The sequence below is a fragment of the Ixodes scapularis genome, unplaced genomic scaffold, assembly GCF_016920785.2.
Source record: "Ixodes scapularis isolate PalLabHiFi unplaced genomic scaffold, ASM1692078v2 PGA_scaffold2__306_contigs__length_199485367, whole genome shotgun sequence".
NCBI classification, from domain to species: domain Eukaryota; kingdom Metazoa; phylum Arthropoda; class Arachnida; order Ixodida; family Ixodidae; genus Ixodes; species Ixodes scapularis.
The window spans coordinates 122,645,367-122,664,872 of record NW_024609857.1 but is presented as its reverse complement, the minus strand read 5'-3'; the positions used below and the strand labels follow the sequence as shown (position 1 = coordinate 122,664,872).

The 19,506-nt window shown below is 47.8% G+C and overlaps 1 protein-coding gene across 1 annotated transcript; it reads right to left on the bottom strand.

Moving 5' to 3' along the window:
- Window positions 1-666: 666 nt before the first annotated feature.
- Window positions 667-1,644, bottom strand: LOC121836591 (beta-1,3-galactosyltransferase brn-like). Its single transcript, XM_042291530.1, has one exon. It carries the CDS (start codon window positions 1,642-1,644, stop codon window positions 667-669), a length of 978 nt encoding a protein of 325 aa, XP_042147464.1.
- Window positions 1,645-19,506: the final 17,862 nt, after the last annotated feature.

Below are 19,506 nucleotides of genomic sequence, written 5' to 3'. Positions count from 1 at the left end.
AGATTATGCCCGCGAATTCCGCGATTTTAAGATATGTCCTGACGGAAGTTGTAATGAAGACCACGTATATATATGTGTCGTTATTCTTTGAGTGATCACAAATATCACAGCTACAAGGATCATCTGATACGGTGTCCGATGGTGTTTCTTTTATATTCACAAGAAAAAAAAAAAAGGTAAACTGTTTTGGGAATAAATATGCACCGAAAAAAAAAAGAAAATTGAATTTTAAAGTAAACACCGAAAAAAGTACTCCGAATTTAAAAAAAATAACAACCGAAAACGCAGAACCCTTGTTATCTGGTACTGACATACGTTTCTCTTTTCCTTTCCAAATAAAACATTTCAGTTGCGAGTACAGCTATTGTCCTGTCGCGTCTGCTCCTTTCTTCGTCCTCGTTTTTTGAAGCTGTTACACCCACCGTGTCAAACGTTTACCAACTCGCCCAGTTCAGCACCTTGTTACAATCTATACAAGCCACATGTTTATATCGCTCGCTCAGGTCATGGAACACACTCAGTCCGAAACGTCGCTCTTTGAGTTGGCCAGTCGCGTTTTACCCAAAATGTCTATTTATTTATTTATTTATTTTATTTACTTTACCCTCAGGGCACAAGGCAAGACAAGGAATTCCCGCCAAGTGATGGACGGACAAAATAACTTAATCACGCTTGACCGAGCCTGCTCTGGTGCTTCCAAGTTTGCACCAGGCGAAGAGGATCCTCAAACCCATGAATGGCTACAACCCCAACAAAGTCCTCTTCCGTCATCGGATCGCGGTTGTACCAAAACTTGTCGCTGTGGCGTGGCTGTAACCCCATCTTATTGGCCAGGATAGCAAGGAAGACGTCATCGAAGCGGAACTGTGGCGTGAAACGAGCGACGCGGTACAGGTCGATCAGCATGCGCCTTGACAGCACGTACGCTCCCGCATTCACGTACGGAGGAAACTGAGAGTATGGGTACTCGGACAGAGAGAGGTACCACTTCCCGTAGTGTTGCCGGACAGGTCTGTTGGACTGCAAAACACAGCCCGTCCAAAGCCATTCACTGGAGCCGTCCTTGTCTTTAACGAACTCGATTAGGTTCTTCGCAGACACGTAGTAATCGTCGTCGACGAAGAGAAACCACTGAACATTGGGACATTGCTCCAGGATCCAACGGAAGGACAACATTGTCTTAATGGTGGTGTTGTAATAAGTGTCTTCAAATTCTGCTTGCACCAAGTCTCCGTTGACTGCCTGCTCGGAGTTCAAGGCGTCCTGGACGCTGGGGTCCTTGCTGTCCACTCCGACCACGAAGACGCGTCGGAGGACCACGCCCGGGAAGCGGTCCTCCTGTCCCCAGGTCTGGCGGATGGCGTCCCGTCGGGAACGATGAGCCAGGGCCGACTTGACGACCAGGACCAGGGGCATGCTTGGTGCTGTCCTCTGCGAGGTGTCGCACTTGAGCTCGTTGCGAATCTTGAAGACGTAGCGCTCGTACGGGTTCAGGACGACGTAGGCCGGCTCTTTGCCTTCTTCGAATAAACGTAATATCTCACGAGCATTGATCTCCGGTGAATAAGAGAAACTGGTGTAGGGTATTTCCTGTAGCCTCGCGAAGACACCGTTTCTGTACAGGATGAAGAGGAATAGAGCCATGGTCGAGGTTGCTAGGGTACCCTTGACAAACCATGTCGATAAAAGCCATCGCCCGTGTTTTCTGCGGCCAGCGCTTAATATTTTTCGCAGAATCCTCTAGAAGAAAAAAAAAATTACTCAGTTAAGATAGTTGTACACTTGAAATCTTATACCTTTTTGTTGATTGCTGATATAATAACGAGGGAGGTCTTATTCACATGGGGTGTCTCAAGCGGATCTTCTGCAGTAAAACGAGCTTGAAAAAGGCCGTTTGCACATAGCAAGCTCGGACTTCCATGAACCTGCACTGAGCAGGTCAGTCTCACTGTGTAAAATCTCAAGGCGTAGTTATCTTTCTGTAAAAAAATGAGAAAACGCTACAAGTTTATAGCGTCGGTAACGCAGTCAGGCTTAACGTAAGCTACACTTTAAAAAAATTCCGTGCGTCTACTTTCCCGCACAACACTCGGAGAGCTAATCAGCGGAACTTACAGAAGCAACTCAGCTAATGACAATGCCGAAACATATGTTTAGACCAAGAAACGGTGTCTGAGTTGTGACATTAAGCAATGCAAAACGTCACGCTTGCATTTCTCAATTAATGCCACAGGAAGACTCATTTGCTCAATGCACATTCGGTTAATGTTTCAACTTGATATGTACAGGCAACGGTCTTTCCGGCTCGCTTTACAGCGGAAGGTCTGCTTGAGACACCCTATATTTTGCCTTTATTAATTTTCATAAAAACCAGTCAGTATAAAGTGATGCGCAGTAAACCAATGCGTGAGTCATAAATAAACGTAGTATTTCTATTATTGTACTTCTATTAAATTATATAAAATAATTATAAGCAAAACAAAACGAGACACACCTAAAGAGTCATTTATATTTTAATTTGAAACTTATGAAGAGTGTAAAGAAAAATGTGCATCGCCAAGGGGCAGGGCCTCGCTGAGCCCGCACTCTGTATGATGTCTTTTTCGAGCGATATACTGCGATGTACATTCACCGTACATCTCATTTTTCCTTTATGAAATTACCCTTTACCAGCACCCGAACACATCGGGGAGGTGAGCTAACGTTCCCTAACCTCTTCATTTGGCTATTCCGACATTTGAGCTGCACAGTGGACGGTCAACTCTCACCGCTGTGGCCGACGACAGCGCCAGTGACAGAGACCAGCGTCGTATCAATGCACCACCAATCAGAACTCGCCAACGTAATTCCCCCCCCCCCTCTCCCCCCCGACTTTACCGGTTCAGCCGACGCAGATGTTCACGTCTGGCTTCAAAATCGCGCCCGGGTGAACCAATGTACTCGTTGGGATGACACCATCAAGCTGACCAACGTCGTATTTTTTCTACAATGTGAAAGGGGGAGTACTGCGATGGCACGACAGTCATTAGGACGAGATCAACTCATCCAAGGCCGCCTTTGTACAAGTCTATGGCACGCTAGAACGAAGAAGACAAGCCAGATACAAGCTTTCCAGGCGGTTTTAGGGCCTCTAAAAATTAACGACTTCACACATCGAGGACATTCTTTGCCTCTGCGGTCGTGGGCCGGTGCGCTAAAAGAATTCCAGTATCGCCGCGCCGTGGCGCGAATTCGCCCTAATTCGGCGTTCCCTCGTCCCGTCTTGCTGCCAGTTGCAATTTCAAGCAGCGCGTTTTGATATTATTGGGACTTCCCGCCTGTTGAAAAACGGTTATTATTTTAGGAGGTGAACCTCCGCAAAGGTAGGTTGCCTGTGCGCCAGGTCTCCGGGGTCGAGGAAATAATCCAGGCACAATAACATTTGTCGACAGTGAAGTCCGCCTCAAGATAAATGCTCTTTTTATTTGTGGTTTCGTTCGCTCTCGACAGGCGGAGCTATTCAGACAAAGAGGAGGATGCTATATTGTTTAATTTGTCCTTTCGCGCACAGCTGTGCAGTCGCACACACTCCTTGAACTCAGTCAGGTGTTCTTAATGTCGGAGTTGCCGGCTGGTAAAAGCATGCCACGGCTGTTTTAATATGTGCGAATTAATTCAATGTCGAAGTATGCACGGCCACACTGCATGCAACGCTACGTCAACCTGTAAAGAAACCGCAGCGCACGGCCGCAGCTTATCTGTTCCCAAACATTCTAAACGGTTAAACAAACACACACACACACGCACACGAACACACACACACACACACGCACACACACACACAAACACACACACACACACACACACACACACACACACAGTCAGTCACTCACTCACTCACTCACTCACTCACTCACTCTGCGATACCTTGTGTTTGAGCAAATGTACCGCTCCCGGCAGAGCTGTAGAGTCGCAATTCACGTCCGTCCGTCAGGAACCAACTCATACTTTTAAAAGTGAAAGGAGTAACTCGCAAACCGACTTACGTTCGCGCCAATAATGTCGCCTTTTTTTAACTGTATGTGACCCCATATTGATGGTTTTCCACAGAGTTGCGGGTAATGACAAATAAATTTTCTTGTGTGATTTGTTGTTTCGTTTGCTGTTTAGGCACAGTTATACTTGATATATCTAGACCCCCTGCGCCAGGCAAGGATCGTAAATAGCAGTGTTGCGGAATGGGCACCCCCATTCCATTCCAATTCCATTCCGGGGAATTAGAGTTTTCGATAATTCCATTTCTTTCAATTCCTAGGAATGGAGCCACTGAGCCCATTCCCACTCCTGGAATGGCTGAATCGTTCCATTCCATTCCTTTAATTCCTAAACGTAAAAATTGGCACTTGACAGCTACATTTAGTTGCCGGCATAAGCAGCATAATGCTGACATTATCAAATGCAGAGACAATTTAAAAAAAAAGCTAAATCCCTTAAAAAAGCACTGATTTTTACTAAGCGAACCGCTGGTGGCAGAAAGTGTTTATTTACAATGTACTGCAAACATCGAGAAAGCCCCTTGATATGTCGATGCTTGTTTAAGACATCGGTCTCGCGACCAGTGTTGCGGAGTTGCCACTCCGGAGTTGGAATGATTCCCGAATCATTCCGCATTTTCACGACCCCGGAATGGAATGGGAATGGAATGGCGGCAACGTTCAGGGGAATGGAATGGGAATGGAATTAAGTGCCTTTTGCCCGGAATGGAATGGGAATGGAATGGGCACGGTTATTCTTTTTTTTTTTTTTTAGTGCTTACGGTTAGCTATACCGAGCCAGTCAGCGAGTCAGTTGCTCAGAAATAAAATGAGCGGGAAACTGCTAGCCCGCGTGGAGCCCTAACAGACTTATATGCCAAAAAATGCAATACAAAAAACAAGCGTCGAAGCAAAGAGCAAAGGGGGAAAGGGGGGAGGGGGCTAACGTGGCGCCTTTCGCGGACGCGCAGGCGTCGAATCGGGCATCGATGGCGTTACACGAGAGGGAAACAAGAAACCAAGCACCAAGAAAGAGAAAAGGGAGCGGCAAAGAAAGAAACCGCCATGCACACTCCTCATCGTCCTTCTTGCCATGCTTTTTTTGTTGTTGCTGCGACGGTTTGTAGAATGCACGCGCGCGCACAGACTGAGATCTGGGAGCGGAAGCGATAACTCGCAGAGCTCTGATAACTCGTTGACTCGGGCAACGTAGAAAGATGATCAGGTATTGTTTTCTTATAGTTCGAGGCGCGTTGTTTAGCAGGCAGCCGACCATGCTGCCTTCCACGTTCATTCGTGCGCACTTCTTTGAAGTGCGAAATGTGGGTTTGCTTTGGCATTAAAACAAAGCAAGATTCACTTCCCTCTTCTCCTCTTGCGCTTGGCTCCGAGGCTTGTTTTTTATACTGCATTTGTAGTGTAAGTCCCCCTATTACTTGGGCTTTGTTCCGATGCTTGTTTTCTGTGTTATATGTTTTAGTGGGTTGGGGTTACAAGCAAGCTAGCGGATTCCCGCCCATTTCCTTTGACTTTAGTCTCTGCATACTTCGTTTCACCTTGCGATGGACCGCTGCGGACGCTACGAGTCACCCTAGGCAATCCAGCACCGTGAGCGGGACTGCAGGGTCACGCGACACTCAGAAAGCACGGGATTGGTTTCGATGGCTCTCGTGCTGTCTGTTGAGGTCCATCGTAAGGTGAAGTTGACTATCGTCACCGCTCTTGGTGTGACCGAACTGACTAGACTTGCAGAAAGATCGTCCCGCGCCAGACGAGGCGCGACCGTTGCTGTGAGGGCAACTGAGAAGGAGAGCTGGGTGCTAGCTGCCACTGAGGTTTTGGCTTCCGCGCGTCTCGGCTGTCCGGTCTGCATTCGTGCTCCTTGTCCTGGACCCTTTTTGAGGCGGTGAGAAGTCAGTTGGACGGTGTTGTTGAGGAAACACGGGGAATGTCAATTCGAACGGTGCGGTATCACCCCATTAATTGTATCTTGGTGTGAAGAGCTTTGTCAACGTTGACTCCCGACCCGTCGCCACAACGCGAACAACCGACATCGAGGTAGAAGAATAAATCGGTTGGTGCCGTCTGCTGCCTGAACCCGCCGCTCGATCAGCGCGAAGAGGAACATTACAATTCGGTCGAGAAGACAAGATAAATACAGATCGAGTCATGGCATCGCAGAACACATTTTTCTACATAAGTCGCGAAGAAAATTAACAAGCTGCACGCTGAAAGTTGTGCAACGAAACTATACATGGTGCAGTCGGCGTATATCATCGAACTTTATTCGCCATCTGAAGAGGAAACACGAGAATGAGTATGCGAAGGGTGGAAAAGGGCAGGCGGACCAGCCAAAAATTGAATTGAATATGATAAGAAATATCGAGATTCGTAAAGCAAGCGTGAACTTATGCGTTTTAAAACAGGTTGCGTGACATGGTCTATACAGTCCCTCGTGCTGCGCCGCAGAGGTTGCATTTTGCCAGAGGATGTGTTCTTGCCCACTGTGCATGGAGTCACTTCCAGCAGTGTACAAGCAGTGTTGCTGTATTTGAAGAATACAGTAATATAGCTTATTCCTGCTCCACGCACGAACTGGATATTTTTATGGTCTTATCAAACAAACACGCTGGCCGCGTATGTCTTAAAAGTCCAATGCAAAAAATGTTAAAAGAAAAGAAAAGAAAATGAGTGGATTTCAGTTTTGCTGTTTCTTGCGAGCCACGTGGTCGCGAGACCGATGTCTTAAACAAGCATCGACATATCAAGGGGCTTTCTTGATGTTTGCAGTACATTGTAAATAAACACTTTCTGCCACCAGCGGTTCGCTTAGTAAAAATCAGTGCTTTTATAAGGGATTTAGCTTTTTTTTAAATTGTCTCTGCATTTGATAATGTCAGCATTATGCTGCTTATGCCGGCAACTAAATGTAGCTGTCAAGTGCCAATTTTTACGTTTAGGAATTAAAGGAATGGAATGGAACGATTCAGCCATTCCAGGAGTGGGACTGGGCTCAGTGGCTCCATTCCTAGGAATTGAAAGAAATGGAATTATCGAAAACTCTAATTCCCCGGAATGGAATTGGAATGGAATGGGGGTGCCCATTCCGCAACACTGCTCGCGACCACGTGGCTCGCAAGAAACAGCAAAACTGAAATCCACTCATTTTCTTTTCTTTTTTTTTTAACATTTTTTGCATTGGACTTTTAAGACATACGCGGCCAGCGTGTTTGTTTGATAAGACCATAAAAATATCCAGTTCGTGCGTGGAACAGGAATAAGCTATATTACTGTATTCTTCAAATACAGCAACACTGCTTGTACACTGCTGGAAGTGACTCCATGCACAGTGGGCAAGAACACATCCTCTGGCAAAATGCAACCTCTGCGGCGCAGCACGAGGGACTGTATAGACCATGTCACGCAACCTGTTTTAAAACGCATAAGTTCACGCTTGCTTTACGAATCTCGATATTTCTTATCATATTCAATTCAATTTTTGGCTGGTCCGCCTGCCCTTTTCCACCCTTCGCATACTCATTCTCGTGTTTCCTCTTCAGATGGCGAATAAAGTTCGATGATATACGCCGACTGCACCATGTATAGTTTCGTTGCACAACTTTCAGCGTGCAGCTTGTTAATTTTCTTCGCGACTTATGTAGAAAAATGTGTTCTGCGATGCCATGACTCGATCTGTATTTATCTTGTCTTCTCGACCGAATTGTAATGTTCCTCTTCGCGCTGATCGAGCGGCGGGTTCAGGCAGCAGACGGCACCAACCGATTTATTCTTCTACCTCGATGTCGGTTGTTCGCGTTGTGGCGACGGGTCGGGAGTCAACGTTGACAAAGCTCTTCACACCAAGATACAATTAATGGGGTGATACCGCACCGTTCGAATTGACATTCCCCGTGTTTCCTCAACAACACCGTCCAACTGACTTCTCACCGCCTCAAAAAGGGTCCAGGACAAGGAGCACGAATGCAGACCGGACAGCCGAGACGCGCGGAAGCCAAAACCTCAGTGGCAGCTAGCACCCAGCTCTCCTTCTCAGTTGCCCTCACAGCAACGGTCGCGCCTCGTCTGGCGCGGGACGATCTTTCTGCAAGTCTAGTCAGTTCGGTCACACCAAGAGCGGTGACGATAGTCAACTTCACCTTACGATGGACCTCAACAGACAGCACGAGAGCCATCGAAACCAATCCCGTGCTTTCTGAGTGTCGCGTGACCCTGCAGTCCCGCTCACGGTGCTGGATTGCCTAGGGTGACTCGTAGCGTCCGCAGCGGTCCATCGCAAGGTGAAACGAAGTATGCAGAGACTAAAGTCAAAGGAAATGGGCGGGAATCCGCTAGCTTGCTTGTAACCCCAACCCACTAAAACATATAACACAGAAAACAAGCATCGGAACAAAGCCCAAGTAATAGGGGGACTTACACTACAAATGCAGTATAAAAAACAAGCCTCGGAGCCAAGCGCAAGAGGAGAAGAGGGAAGTGAATCTTGCTTTGTTTTAATGCCAAAGCAAACCCACATTTCGCACTTCAAAGAAGTGCGCACGAATGAACGTGGAAGGCAGCATGGTCGGCTGCCTGCTAAACAACGCGCCTCGAACTATAAGAAAACAATACCTGATCATCTTTCTACGTTGCCCGAGTCAACGAGTTATCAGAGCTCTGCGAGTTATCGCTTCCGCTCCCAGATCTCAGTCTGTGCGCGCGCGTGCATTCTACAAACCGTCGCAGCAACAACAAAAAAAGCATGGCAAGAAGGACGATGAGGAGTGTGCATGGCGGTTTCTTTCTTTGCCGCTCCCTTTTCTCTTTCTTGGTGCTTGGTTTCTTGTTTCCCTCTCGTGTAACGCCATCGATGCCCGATTCGACGCCTGCGCGTCCGCGAAAGGCGCCACGTTAGCCCCCTCCCCCCTTTCCCCCTTTGCTCTTTGCTTCGACGCTTGTTTTTTGTATTGCATTTTTTGGCATATAAGTCTGTTAGGGCTCCACGCGGGCTAGCAGTTTCCCGCTCATTTTATTTCTGAGCAACTGACTCGCTGACTGGCTCGGTATAGCTAACCGTAAGCACTAAAAAAAAAAAAAAAGAATAACCGTGCCCATTCCATTCCCATTCCATTCCGGGCAAAAGGCACTTAATTCCATTCCCATTCCATTCCCCTGAACGTTGCCGCCATTCCATTCCCATTCCATTCCGGGGTCGTGAAAATGCGGAATGATTCGGGAATCATTCCAACTCCGGAGTGGCAACTCCGCAACACTGGTAAATAGTACTTCTCTCTCTCTCTCTTTCTCTCTCTGCGAAAAATATGAATTTTAAAATTCAACCATAAATTTCCAATTATTTACCCTTGCGACGTTTCTTGTCCTCGTCTTCTTTAGGTTTCGTTCCATTTATACATCTAACATTGCCAACGCGTTCTAATTAATCGACCCAGAAATGTTCTCGTGCCTATTTTGTAGAGTTCCCTGAGTTCTTTGTGCGGAATAATGCCCCTAAATAAAGAAGGTAGCGACATCTTCTCCCTCCTCCTCTGACGCGGACACCTTTTATCTTTATGTTTTGCTTTTTTACACCCGCGCGTCGACCGTAGCGCTGGCTGGTTTGGCCCAAGTTAGCAGACGACCTTTCTATACTTGAGTCAGAGCGCACTCAAGAACTGGTAAAATTTTGAAATTTAAGGATTTTAAGGCAGAGTTTTTGACTACACGGCAGGAGTTGCGTTTCTCATATTTTTATGCTGAGTTGCTAAATTCATCAGAAAAAAACCCTTAAAGTTCGTTGCTCAGTTACAAGGCTACACTGAGTTATGACACTTTCAATTTGTATAAAAAATACCTTTTTCAAAAAAGATATAAAAGTATGTGTACACTAATTCGAAGAAAAACGTAAATAGGCGACTGCGGGTGTCCTTTATCTATTTAATAATAAAATCCGAACGCGACTTGGTCGCATTCGAAATCTATAAACCTAGATCTCATAGAGGCATGTCTCTAAAAATATAAAACCTGCGCTTTTTGTTTTTTTATTACGAGTTACGTTCGCGGAGGTAGATATCACAATAGACCCTTTCCGAAATTCAGTCTGGCCACTTTGATCACTATCATCATCTGTGGAACGGCATCTGTGCCATACGAATGGCGGCCTTCTAGTGACTGATAAAGGAAGACGTTGAAGATGCTCCTAAGCGGATATTGCGAAGCCTGTACGTTCGGGGGTCAGTACGAAGCGAAGTAGGGCTGGAACACAAGAGCTACGTAAGCGTTTATTTCTAATTGCTCAGATTCAGTCAATCTGTCGTGGCACACAATCGGCTTTAAAGCACTTTGGTGTATAGAATTTTCTCGAGGCATCTCAGTGGGTTGGAGCTTTGTTCTGAATGCACGTTCTTGGTCACCATCGACCTGAAAGTGATCGAGGAAGAACTCACACTGAACAATTCCTCGCGTGCCGTCGACTTGCGAAAGTGACGGTGCCGATACAAGTTCATTTCCGCCATTGATAGCTAGGGCAAAACCTAAACTGCTTTATGAACCACCAGATGGCACTGAATTTCTGAAAGGGTCTATTTGCCCTAAGATATTGAAGAATGGGCCATTCATTTGCAATTAGAACGAATTGCATCACTCCCGCACAGACGCGACATTTGTACCGCGAACATGAGCCGAAGTACAGCCAGCACCGGAATTATTGTTGGGGCCGTGGGACAGCAGCTTGATAGGCATTCTCAGCGTTCCTGCGTATCGCACGAGATTTGCTTGGTTTCGAAAGCGACGAATACTCTCGTGCTGGGCTGCGGTTTGAGAAACATTGCTATTCGCTGCGTTGTACATTCGTACGTGTTTTTCCTCGACCGAAAACTTACTGCACTTGTCTTTTTACAGGGATGGTTGAACACGAAACGCCTCTAGCGGAATGAAACGTTGCACGTGTGTCGATGGTACGCATGCTGCTTGCAGCAACTGCAAGCCTGGACGACACCAATATATCATAGGCAGCTCGCTGTTAGGACCCTGATCAAATGAGGGATCGCCTTCATTTCTATTCCAGACTTGTTATAAACGGTCTGAAGAGTTTATTTGTATAAGGGCGTAGGCTGCTATGATAATGTTGTGTGTTTGTTTATGTAGCCGAAAGTTAGTCAGCCTCATTGGGTGTCTCCGATGGAGATGAGAAACTTACCAGTGTAGTACAGCCGCTAGTCTGGGTTTTTTAACGTGCATGACGCAGTAGTCATACACGACCACATGCCGGTACGATGCTCATCCAGATTGAAACGGGCAGAGGTGGGGACTGAACACAGAATCACTGGGATGTGCAGCGGGAGCATTCGCTCCACGTGCTCCTAGCTGGTGTGCGCCAGCCCACTCGGCCACCGACCCCAGGCGTAGGCTCGATTCCGACCAGTTTAGAACATGATCGAGGGCCCGATCAAGATCACATCGAGACATTCCGTGATGTCACAGCCAGGAAAGAACTAAACAAACCGTATCTTTAACAAGCGGCACAGCGGCCTGTTTGTCTGTGACCCTTGGGCCACTGTGAAGCAGACGTTGAGAGGCCAAGAGCTCCCTGGACGGCAGACCCGATGTGTACTTTACCTTGAAAGCGTGGACTGCGGCATGTAGACTTGAGACAGACCAACTACCTTGACGATTGGCGTCAATGACTCGGCAGTCCACGCTTAGTCGGGCGCGACCATGCTGGTGCCTTGTAAGTTCAAAACCAGGGATATTGTGGACGATGGTCTTGTCGGCAGGCGACGCCATGCTCCAACCCCAGAGCGAGTTTGCAAGAAATAGCGTCTCAGCTAAGACTGTGAAAGAAAGCCTAACGAGCCGGAGGTGCACGAGCGCTTGAGACTCGACTTCACGTGATACTCCGCTCGCGCGCTAGAATTGGCAGTGTTTTCTTTCAATCTCTGTTAAAAAAAAAAGAAAACTGTGTGTGTGTGTACGTTTGCCTATACATGCCTAGAACTTAAGGCTCATTCACACTGCCTCATTTTCTTACGTTAAGTTAGGTTACGTATAAGTTACCGAAACATTCCTGTCTCGAATGTCGCGTGTTATACTTTCTCCTTGAACTGGTAGCCTCGCTTTATATGAAGCACAGAGGTCCCGGTGACCTCAGCGTAATATTTTGTAACGTAACTTAACGTAAGAAAATGGGGTGGTGTGAACCAGCCTTTAGCGTGCCTCAACGGGCGACACTGCTCCCAGCTGTAGACGAGACATTTAGCCAGTGCAATACAAACCGCTAGCCGGGGAACGTGCACACGACCGCACGCCGGTACCATGCTCATCCAGATCGGCAGGGGTGGGGATTGTCTCTGCTAAGATACAGTAAACTAAGTAAGGGCAGTGAGATTAGGCACCGACGCGCGCCATGCACTTGTGTGTAGCGGCGAGCATGGACGAGCATGCGAGCATGTACACGGCATGTACACGGCCAGCATGTACACGGCGGCGCTGCGGTTGCATGAACTGGAGGATCCGAGCGTTCGGAGTGCCTTCGGCGAGCAGGTTTGACATGGCAGTTTGGCATCGCAAACTGCCTCCCGTTCATATCTTTTCCCCATATGTTCTGTCGCCTATGTCAAATGAAGTGCCCCGCAGGGTGAGCCTACACGTTCGAAGTTAGGTGCTTTGTGGATGGCGTCACCACGGACCCCAGCCACGTGGGCTCCCACAGCCACATGCAGAGAGCACCTGCTTTAGAAGGTGCTTGGTGAGTGGCGTCAGTACGAACCCCGAGCCATGTAGGTTCGCCCACTTACACCTGGCTGAGCATGGCTTTGCGTTTAATTTGCCAGGCACAGTGCAAGCATCGGTCAAGGCAGCATGTTTGTGTTTGTGCGTCGGCGTCTTTCGCTCATAAAGTGAAACTAAAAATAGAAATAAACATTCGTTGCGCTGTAGAAGTTCTCCTTCTCAAATGGAAATAAGTCCGGATCACAGGGACGAAAAACTTTACCGAACTATTGCGTGTACACTAACACTTTTATCCCAATTCGGACGGTCCGCATAAGTCGGGCTCTAGGATTTACTATGGAGGTTTCCGAAGGTGTGGAAGCTTTAAGATTGTGGATAGATTCTCCCAGCCGAGTGAATCACGAAAAATAAACAAGACCTAACTATTATTTTGCGTCACTGTGGCGCTTATTTGGGCCGTATACACTCCGTGCGGTAACTATAGGGGGCGCTTTGAAACACGCGCGCAGCGCCGCTAGCGGAGGAGCTGGCGTTCGACCGTGAGGCGCGTTCAGCAGCCTGCGGCGCCTTTTCGCATGCCAAGCTGTGGCGGCGGAAGCGCGCACGGACGAAACTTTTGCTTTTTGAGCCGATACGTTGAGGGTGACGTTGCATGGGTGCTGGGGCAGACCTAAGAAGGGCATTTAGCTGTTCTCCTTTTCTTATATATTGAGTTTTAGTCGTTATTAGGTGTAATTTCTCTAGTTGCGGCCAAAAAAGGAGTTGGAGCAATTTTCTGAAAAGCAAGACGGCCGCCACCATAATTGCTTTGAGTGGGAAGTTCATTTCGCTCGTCGCTGTAAACGTAGGACTGCTGGAACGACGATATTGGAGGCGAGTTAGATGTACACTAAGTTTCTGCACGAAGTGTGCCAAGTTTCATCTAGACGGCAGGTGTGAAAGTTGTTTCTAACGAATAAAGAAATAAAGCTGTACGGTATATCTAATATTGGACCCAAAATGTTGTTATAGCGGGCTGTGCAAAGTGCAGATTTGGGCACACAGATGCTTGGACTTGACAGTAACATGACACAGCACTTATTATACGAAAAAAAAAAAAAGTGGCATAGGGAAACCAGGTGAAAATTTGGTTTGGGCGGCGTACCTCAATGGGAACCGGTTTTGACCATGAAAAGGCTGTCAAGAGAATACCACTGGTCGCGGGCGGTGGAGACTTTAGAGGTAGGAAGCGACTATAGTCGGTTACAAGTCAAGAAGGTAGGAGAAGCTCCTCCCACAAGCGTGATGCGCCCGTTTCAAATTTCTCCGCAGTCAAAAGAAGAGTTCGCTGGAAACGCTCCTTGTTCCGCTTCAATGGATTCCAACTTATCTCCGATCCCACTTTTTAAGAAAGCGACCTTTGTATTCATCGGGGAGGAAACCGAGCCCCTGAAAGCAGCCTTTGTATCCATCGGGGGGGAAGCTAATCCCCGAAAGCCGTATTTGTTTCCGTCGGTGGGGGAAACTCTAATCTCCCTCTCGTGGGTTCCACAATGCTAAGTCGAAGTCGAAAGATAAAGCAAATATGTACAGAAAGGCAAGACCCTCCTCGCGCGTTGGTCGCGGCGGAGGTGGCGGAGGGATATAGGATTCCCTTTGAGGGGCATTTGCCGCTATACACTCCGTGCGGGAACTATTAGCCCCGAGAGCGAACACAAGCGTCGCTGCGGTCGCCGCGCCCGGATTGGGTGAGGTGTACCGTGACGTCAGGGGGAGTACTCCGCTCCGCGACCTCGCATCGGCTCGCTTCCCAGCACCGGTTTCCTGGTTTGGCGTTGTGCGCCGCAAGCTCTTCGAGGAGCTGAAATTCGTTTACCTGGTGTACAGGACGTTGAGTTAGGTCGATATTGACGTGCTTCCGTACATTTTATAAGCCTGCTTGTCCCTTTTAACTTTAAAATTGCGTTAAAAATCACGAAAGCTATCGGCGGAGGCTATTCTGCCGATGAACCTCCCCGTCCGTCCACACGACACAAGGCAATCTTGCGAGGGGTCGGTGAAGCGGTGGCGCGAGTGTTTCAGACGCTGGAATTCTGTTCCTTGCACGTTCATGATTTAAGACGATATTACATCCCTCTCTCAAGGCATTTGACGTGGCATTTATATCATGGGCCTTTGGGTGGTCGGTAAATTAGCTCACGACCCTGACTCTGCGCTACCACTCTGCATGCGCTGGTTCGCAGATGTTTTAAAGGCCCTGCGTCTGATGATCTTGAAAGTGCTCGTGGAACGGGGTTGTTTTGAATAAATGTAGCTTCTTCGTGAATTAATCATATAGTTTACACATGCATGCAGGCATATTTCTTAGAAGCTGCACAATTATTGGAAATTAGTTTGTATGGTAGCAGCAAAAACGGCCAAATCGCCCCCAGTTGTCTGTATATGTATTGAACTGCCAAACTATGCACGGCAATAGTGCCGTAATATGGAATGTTTATACTTTTTCCTGCCATTCTTTATTCCAGCCTTGGGTATTCCGAAAATACACCGTTTAGTCTGAATTGTCATTTCCAATTAAAAGGGACACTGCTGCAGGTCCCCAAAAGCTTCCTCAGCCTCCAAACTGCCTACAGCTGAACACTCTGACAACAGAGGAAAACAGGAGTAAAAGCAAGCATTCGAACGTCTGTCCAGTAGTAGATGCAGCACTAGTAGCAAAAAATGTGGAACCTGTGAAGGGCGACAGTGTGCGTGAGAAAAGCTTCTGGTATTTTAGCTTCAGGACAATTCGATTTAAGTAAAGCCTCAATTTTAGGGCTCAAGGGGCTAATAACGAGCTAGACACCTTCGCTTACGTTTGTGATGCATTACTTGAGGGTTGATATAAACAAGTTCACAGATACCACCCGTGTAGTCCATTGAAATACTATCCGAATCCAGCAAAGGTCAAATGCGAGCAATGTATATAATAAATGTTCCTTGTTTTTTTACTTTGCCCCTGCACTTGGGCTGTCTTACTTGTAATTCTCTCTTCATGGCCCAGGCTGTATTTAACATGTTGCTCGAGCAGCATGCAGCTTTTCTGCTTCGGCGATCTTGTTTAAAAACAGAGATACAAAAAAAATATATACATAACCTGCCAATTCATTCAGACCATCAGCAGCATTTATTGTGCAAAATGTAAATCTATAGTGATGCTCCTGCAATTGTGGCCACATTTCTTTATTTTCATATACCAGCTGTGATTCATGCGTTGCCGGCCCTGTCAACCATGCTTAAAATGTTGGTTGACGTTTCGCCTGTAGCTACAGGCCATACCTCAATAAAGGCACATATAAAAATTTACACTTTCTACGAAAAACACGCCAAAAAAATTAAAAAGAAACGAGCGCGCCGTCAGCTAGCGTCGTCACAGCCTCCACAGGGCGAGCGGGCCGAGTCGGGGAAAAATTCTCTCCTCGCCGTGACGTCACCCCGGTTCGCCGTAAGGGGGCGCCACGCGAACTTCTCGGGGCTAATAGGGGGCGCTTTGAAAAACGCGCGCAGCGCCACTAGCGGGGGAGCTGGCGTTCAACAGTGAGGCGCGTTCAGCAGCCTGCGGCGGCTTTTCGCATGCCAAGCTGTGGCGGCGGAAGCGCGCACGGACGGAACTTTTGCTTTTTGAGCCGATACGTTGAGGGTGACGTTGCATGAGTGCTGGGGAAGAAGGGCATTTAAGTGTTCTCCACTTCTTATATATTGAGTTTGAGCCGTTATTAGGGGTAATTTCTCCTGTTGCGGCCGAAAAAGGAGCTGGAGCGATTTTCCGAAAAGCAAGACGGCCGCCACCATAATTGCTCTGAGTGGGAAATTTATTTAGCTCGTCGCTGTAAACGTAGGACTGCTGGAACGATGATATTGGAGGCGAGTGAGATGTTCACTAAGTTTGTGCACGAAGTGTGCCAAGTTTCATTAAGACAGCAGGTGTGAAAGTTATGTTTCTAACGAATAAAGAAATAAAGCTGTACGGGATATCCAACATTGGACCCAAAATGTTGTGTTATAACCGGGCTGTGCGAAGTGCAGATTTGGGCACACAGGTGCTTGGACTTGACAGTAACATGACACAGCACTTATTATACCAAAAAGAGGTGGCAGACCAAGTGGAAATTTGGTTTCAGCGGCGTAACTCAATGGTAACCGGCTTCGACCATGAAAGGGCTGTCAAGAGAATACCACCCGTCGTGGGAGGTGGAGACTTTACCGGTAGGAAGGAACTAGTGGACTGTACTCCCAATTAAATAACTTTACGAAAGGTGGTTCTAAAGCCGAGAAAACAAAGTTGTCGGCCAACACACGGTTTGGCCGCCAAGGGCTTTTGCGGTCAGCTGTTGTGTAATAACCTGTTATGCGAGGTGCTGATTTTCGGCGCACAGGTACTTTGACATGACCGTAGCTTGGCACAACACTTATTATAACAAAAAGAGTTGGCATAGCGAAACCTGGTGGAAATTTAGTTTGGGAGGCGTAACTAAATGCGAACTGGCTTTGACCGTCAAAGGCTGTCAGATAATATCACTCGTCGTGGGAGGTGCACACTTTACAGGTAGGAAAGCCGAGAGAAAAAAAAATTGTTGTCTACAGATCTCGGAATGTCAGCGTTTCCACAGCCAAAAGGAGGCTGATCAAGAAAGAAAGCACACCACATAAACTTTCATACTCAAACGACGATTCTCCAGTGATTTCGAGTTTCATTGTTGTTTTCTTTAGATTTATATTTGTCAATTTTTTTACCATTCGAATCTTTCTTCATGAAGTACAGATTGCGTGCCATACTTGTCCAGAAATACCATCGACACGTACGATGGGGACGAAACTTCTTTGGAGGGCATTCCTCCAACGAAATCGGCACTGCATACGCGCGATGGCATTTCAGTTCGTCTCATCGGCGCTGACACATGTAGGCGTTACTGGTACGAAAACAAACGCAGATCGCAAAGCGGCAGTGTAGAATATGTCAGCCGTGCCGACACAGTGGCAGACGTGATCGGGAGACCAAATTTCTCGCGTCGCACGGCACGGCTCCATCGTTGTCGCTGTCCCACAAAACATCGGCGAGGTGAAAAACTGTGAAACTTTGTCCCCACGAGATACGACGCATAACTATTGAAGCACTTAATGACGGAGCAAAGGCAGCACTTCATGCTGTGAACCCAGCGGAACCGCACCGCTCCGACTGCAATGCGTACCAACGTACGCGGCGTGGTTTCGGTTTCGTTTTCTCTGGGGTTCTCACTGCCTACCTTCGGTACCGGCCGCGCGGCGGCGCGCCAGTCGCGTCGCACGGAGTGTATAGTGAACTGTACTTCCAATTGAAACAACTTTACGAAAGGTGGTTCCAAAGCCGAAAAAAAAAAAGTTGTCGGCCAACACACGGTTTGGCCGCCAAGGACTTTTGCGGTCAGCTGTTGTGTAATAACCTGTTGTGCGAGGTGCTGATTTTCGGCCCACAGGTACTTTGACATGACCGTCACTTGGCACAACACTTATTATAACAAAAATAGTTGGCATAGCGAAACCAGGTGGAAATTTAGTTTGGGCGGCGTAACTAAATGGAAACTGGCTTTGACCGTCAAAGGCTGCCAGAAAATACCACTCATCGTGGGAGGTGCACACTTTACAGGTAGGAAGGGACCAGTGGACGGTACTTCCAGTTCGAACCACTTTGCGATAGGTGGCTGTAAAGCCGAGAAAAAAAATTGTTGTCTGCAGAACTCGGGGTGTCAGTGTTTCCACATCCAAAAGGAGGCTGATCAAGAAAGAAAGCACACCACATAAACTTCCATACTCAAACACCGATTCTCCAGTGATTCCGAGTTTCATGGTTGTTTTCTTTAGATTTATATTTGTCACTTTTTTTACTGTTCGAATCTTTCTTCATGAAGTACAGATTGCGTGCCATATTTGTCCGGAATTATCATCGACTCGTACGATGGGGACGAAACTTCTTTGGAGGGCATTCCTCCAACGAAATTGGCACTGCATACCCGCGAGTGTGAAATGGCATTTCAGTTCGTCCCATCGGCGCTGACACATGTAGGCGTTACTGGTACGAAAACAAACGCAGAGCGCAAAGCGGCAGTGTAGAATATGTCAGCCGTGTCGACTCCAGCCGGCTCCATTGCTGTCGCTGTCCCACAAAACATCGGCGAGGTGAAAAACTGTGAAACTTTGTCTCCACGAGATACGACGCATAACTATTGAAGCACTTAATGACGCAGCACAGGCTGCGTCGTTAAGCTGTGAACCCAGCGCAACAGCACCACTCCGACTTCAACGCGTACCAACGTACGCGGCGTGGTTTCGGTTTCGTTTTCTCTGGGGCGCTCACTGCCTACCTTCGGTACCGGCCGCGCGGCGGCGCGCCAGTCGGGTCGCACGGAGTGTAATAGCGAGTTCGTTTCACGGCACTCGTGCCCACGCGTGCCCACTCGCAGCGTGGAACGGGTTCGTTTCGGCCGGCACTCCACGAGTGGTTGCACTCTCCGAGTTCGTTTCAGCGCTGACACCCCACGGGTGCATGCACTCGCTGCACCGAGAAAATCGGGAGTGCGCCAAAATGCAATCCCGTCATGCCTCGCTCCGGCGGGGCCGGCGAGGACCGGGAGCAGACGACGAGGGTTCGTCTGCTACGATGTGTCGCGGAACCGAACGAAAAAAAAAGTAGATTTTCTGATAGAAATCGCGTCCCGCGGGCAACGAAATCAAACGCGAGGTTGAATTGTGAGTGTCTGCTATTTCACGAAGGAAG

Coding starts and splice junctions, on each gene's coding strand:
- LOC121836591 (XM_042291530.1), bottom strand. CDS start 1,644: ATGGCTCTATTCCTCTTCATCCTGTACAGAAACGGTGTCTTCGCGAGG.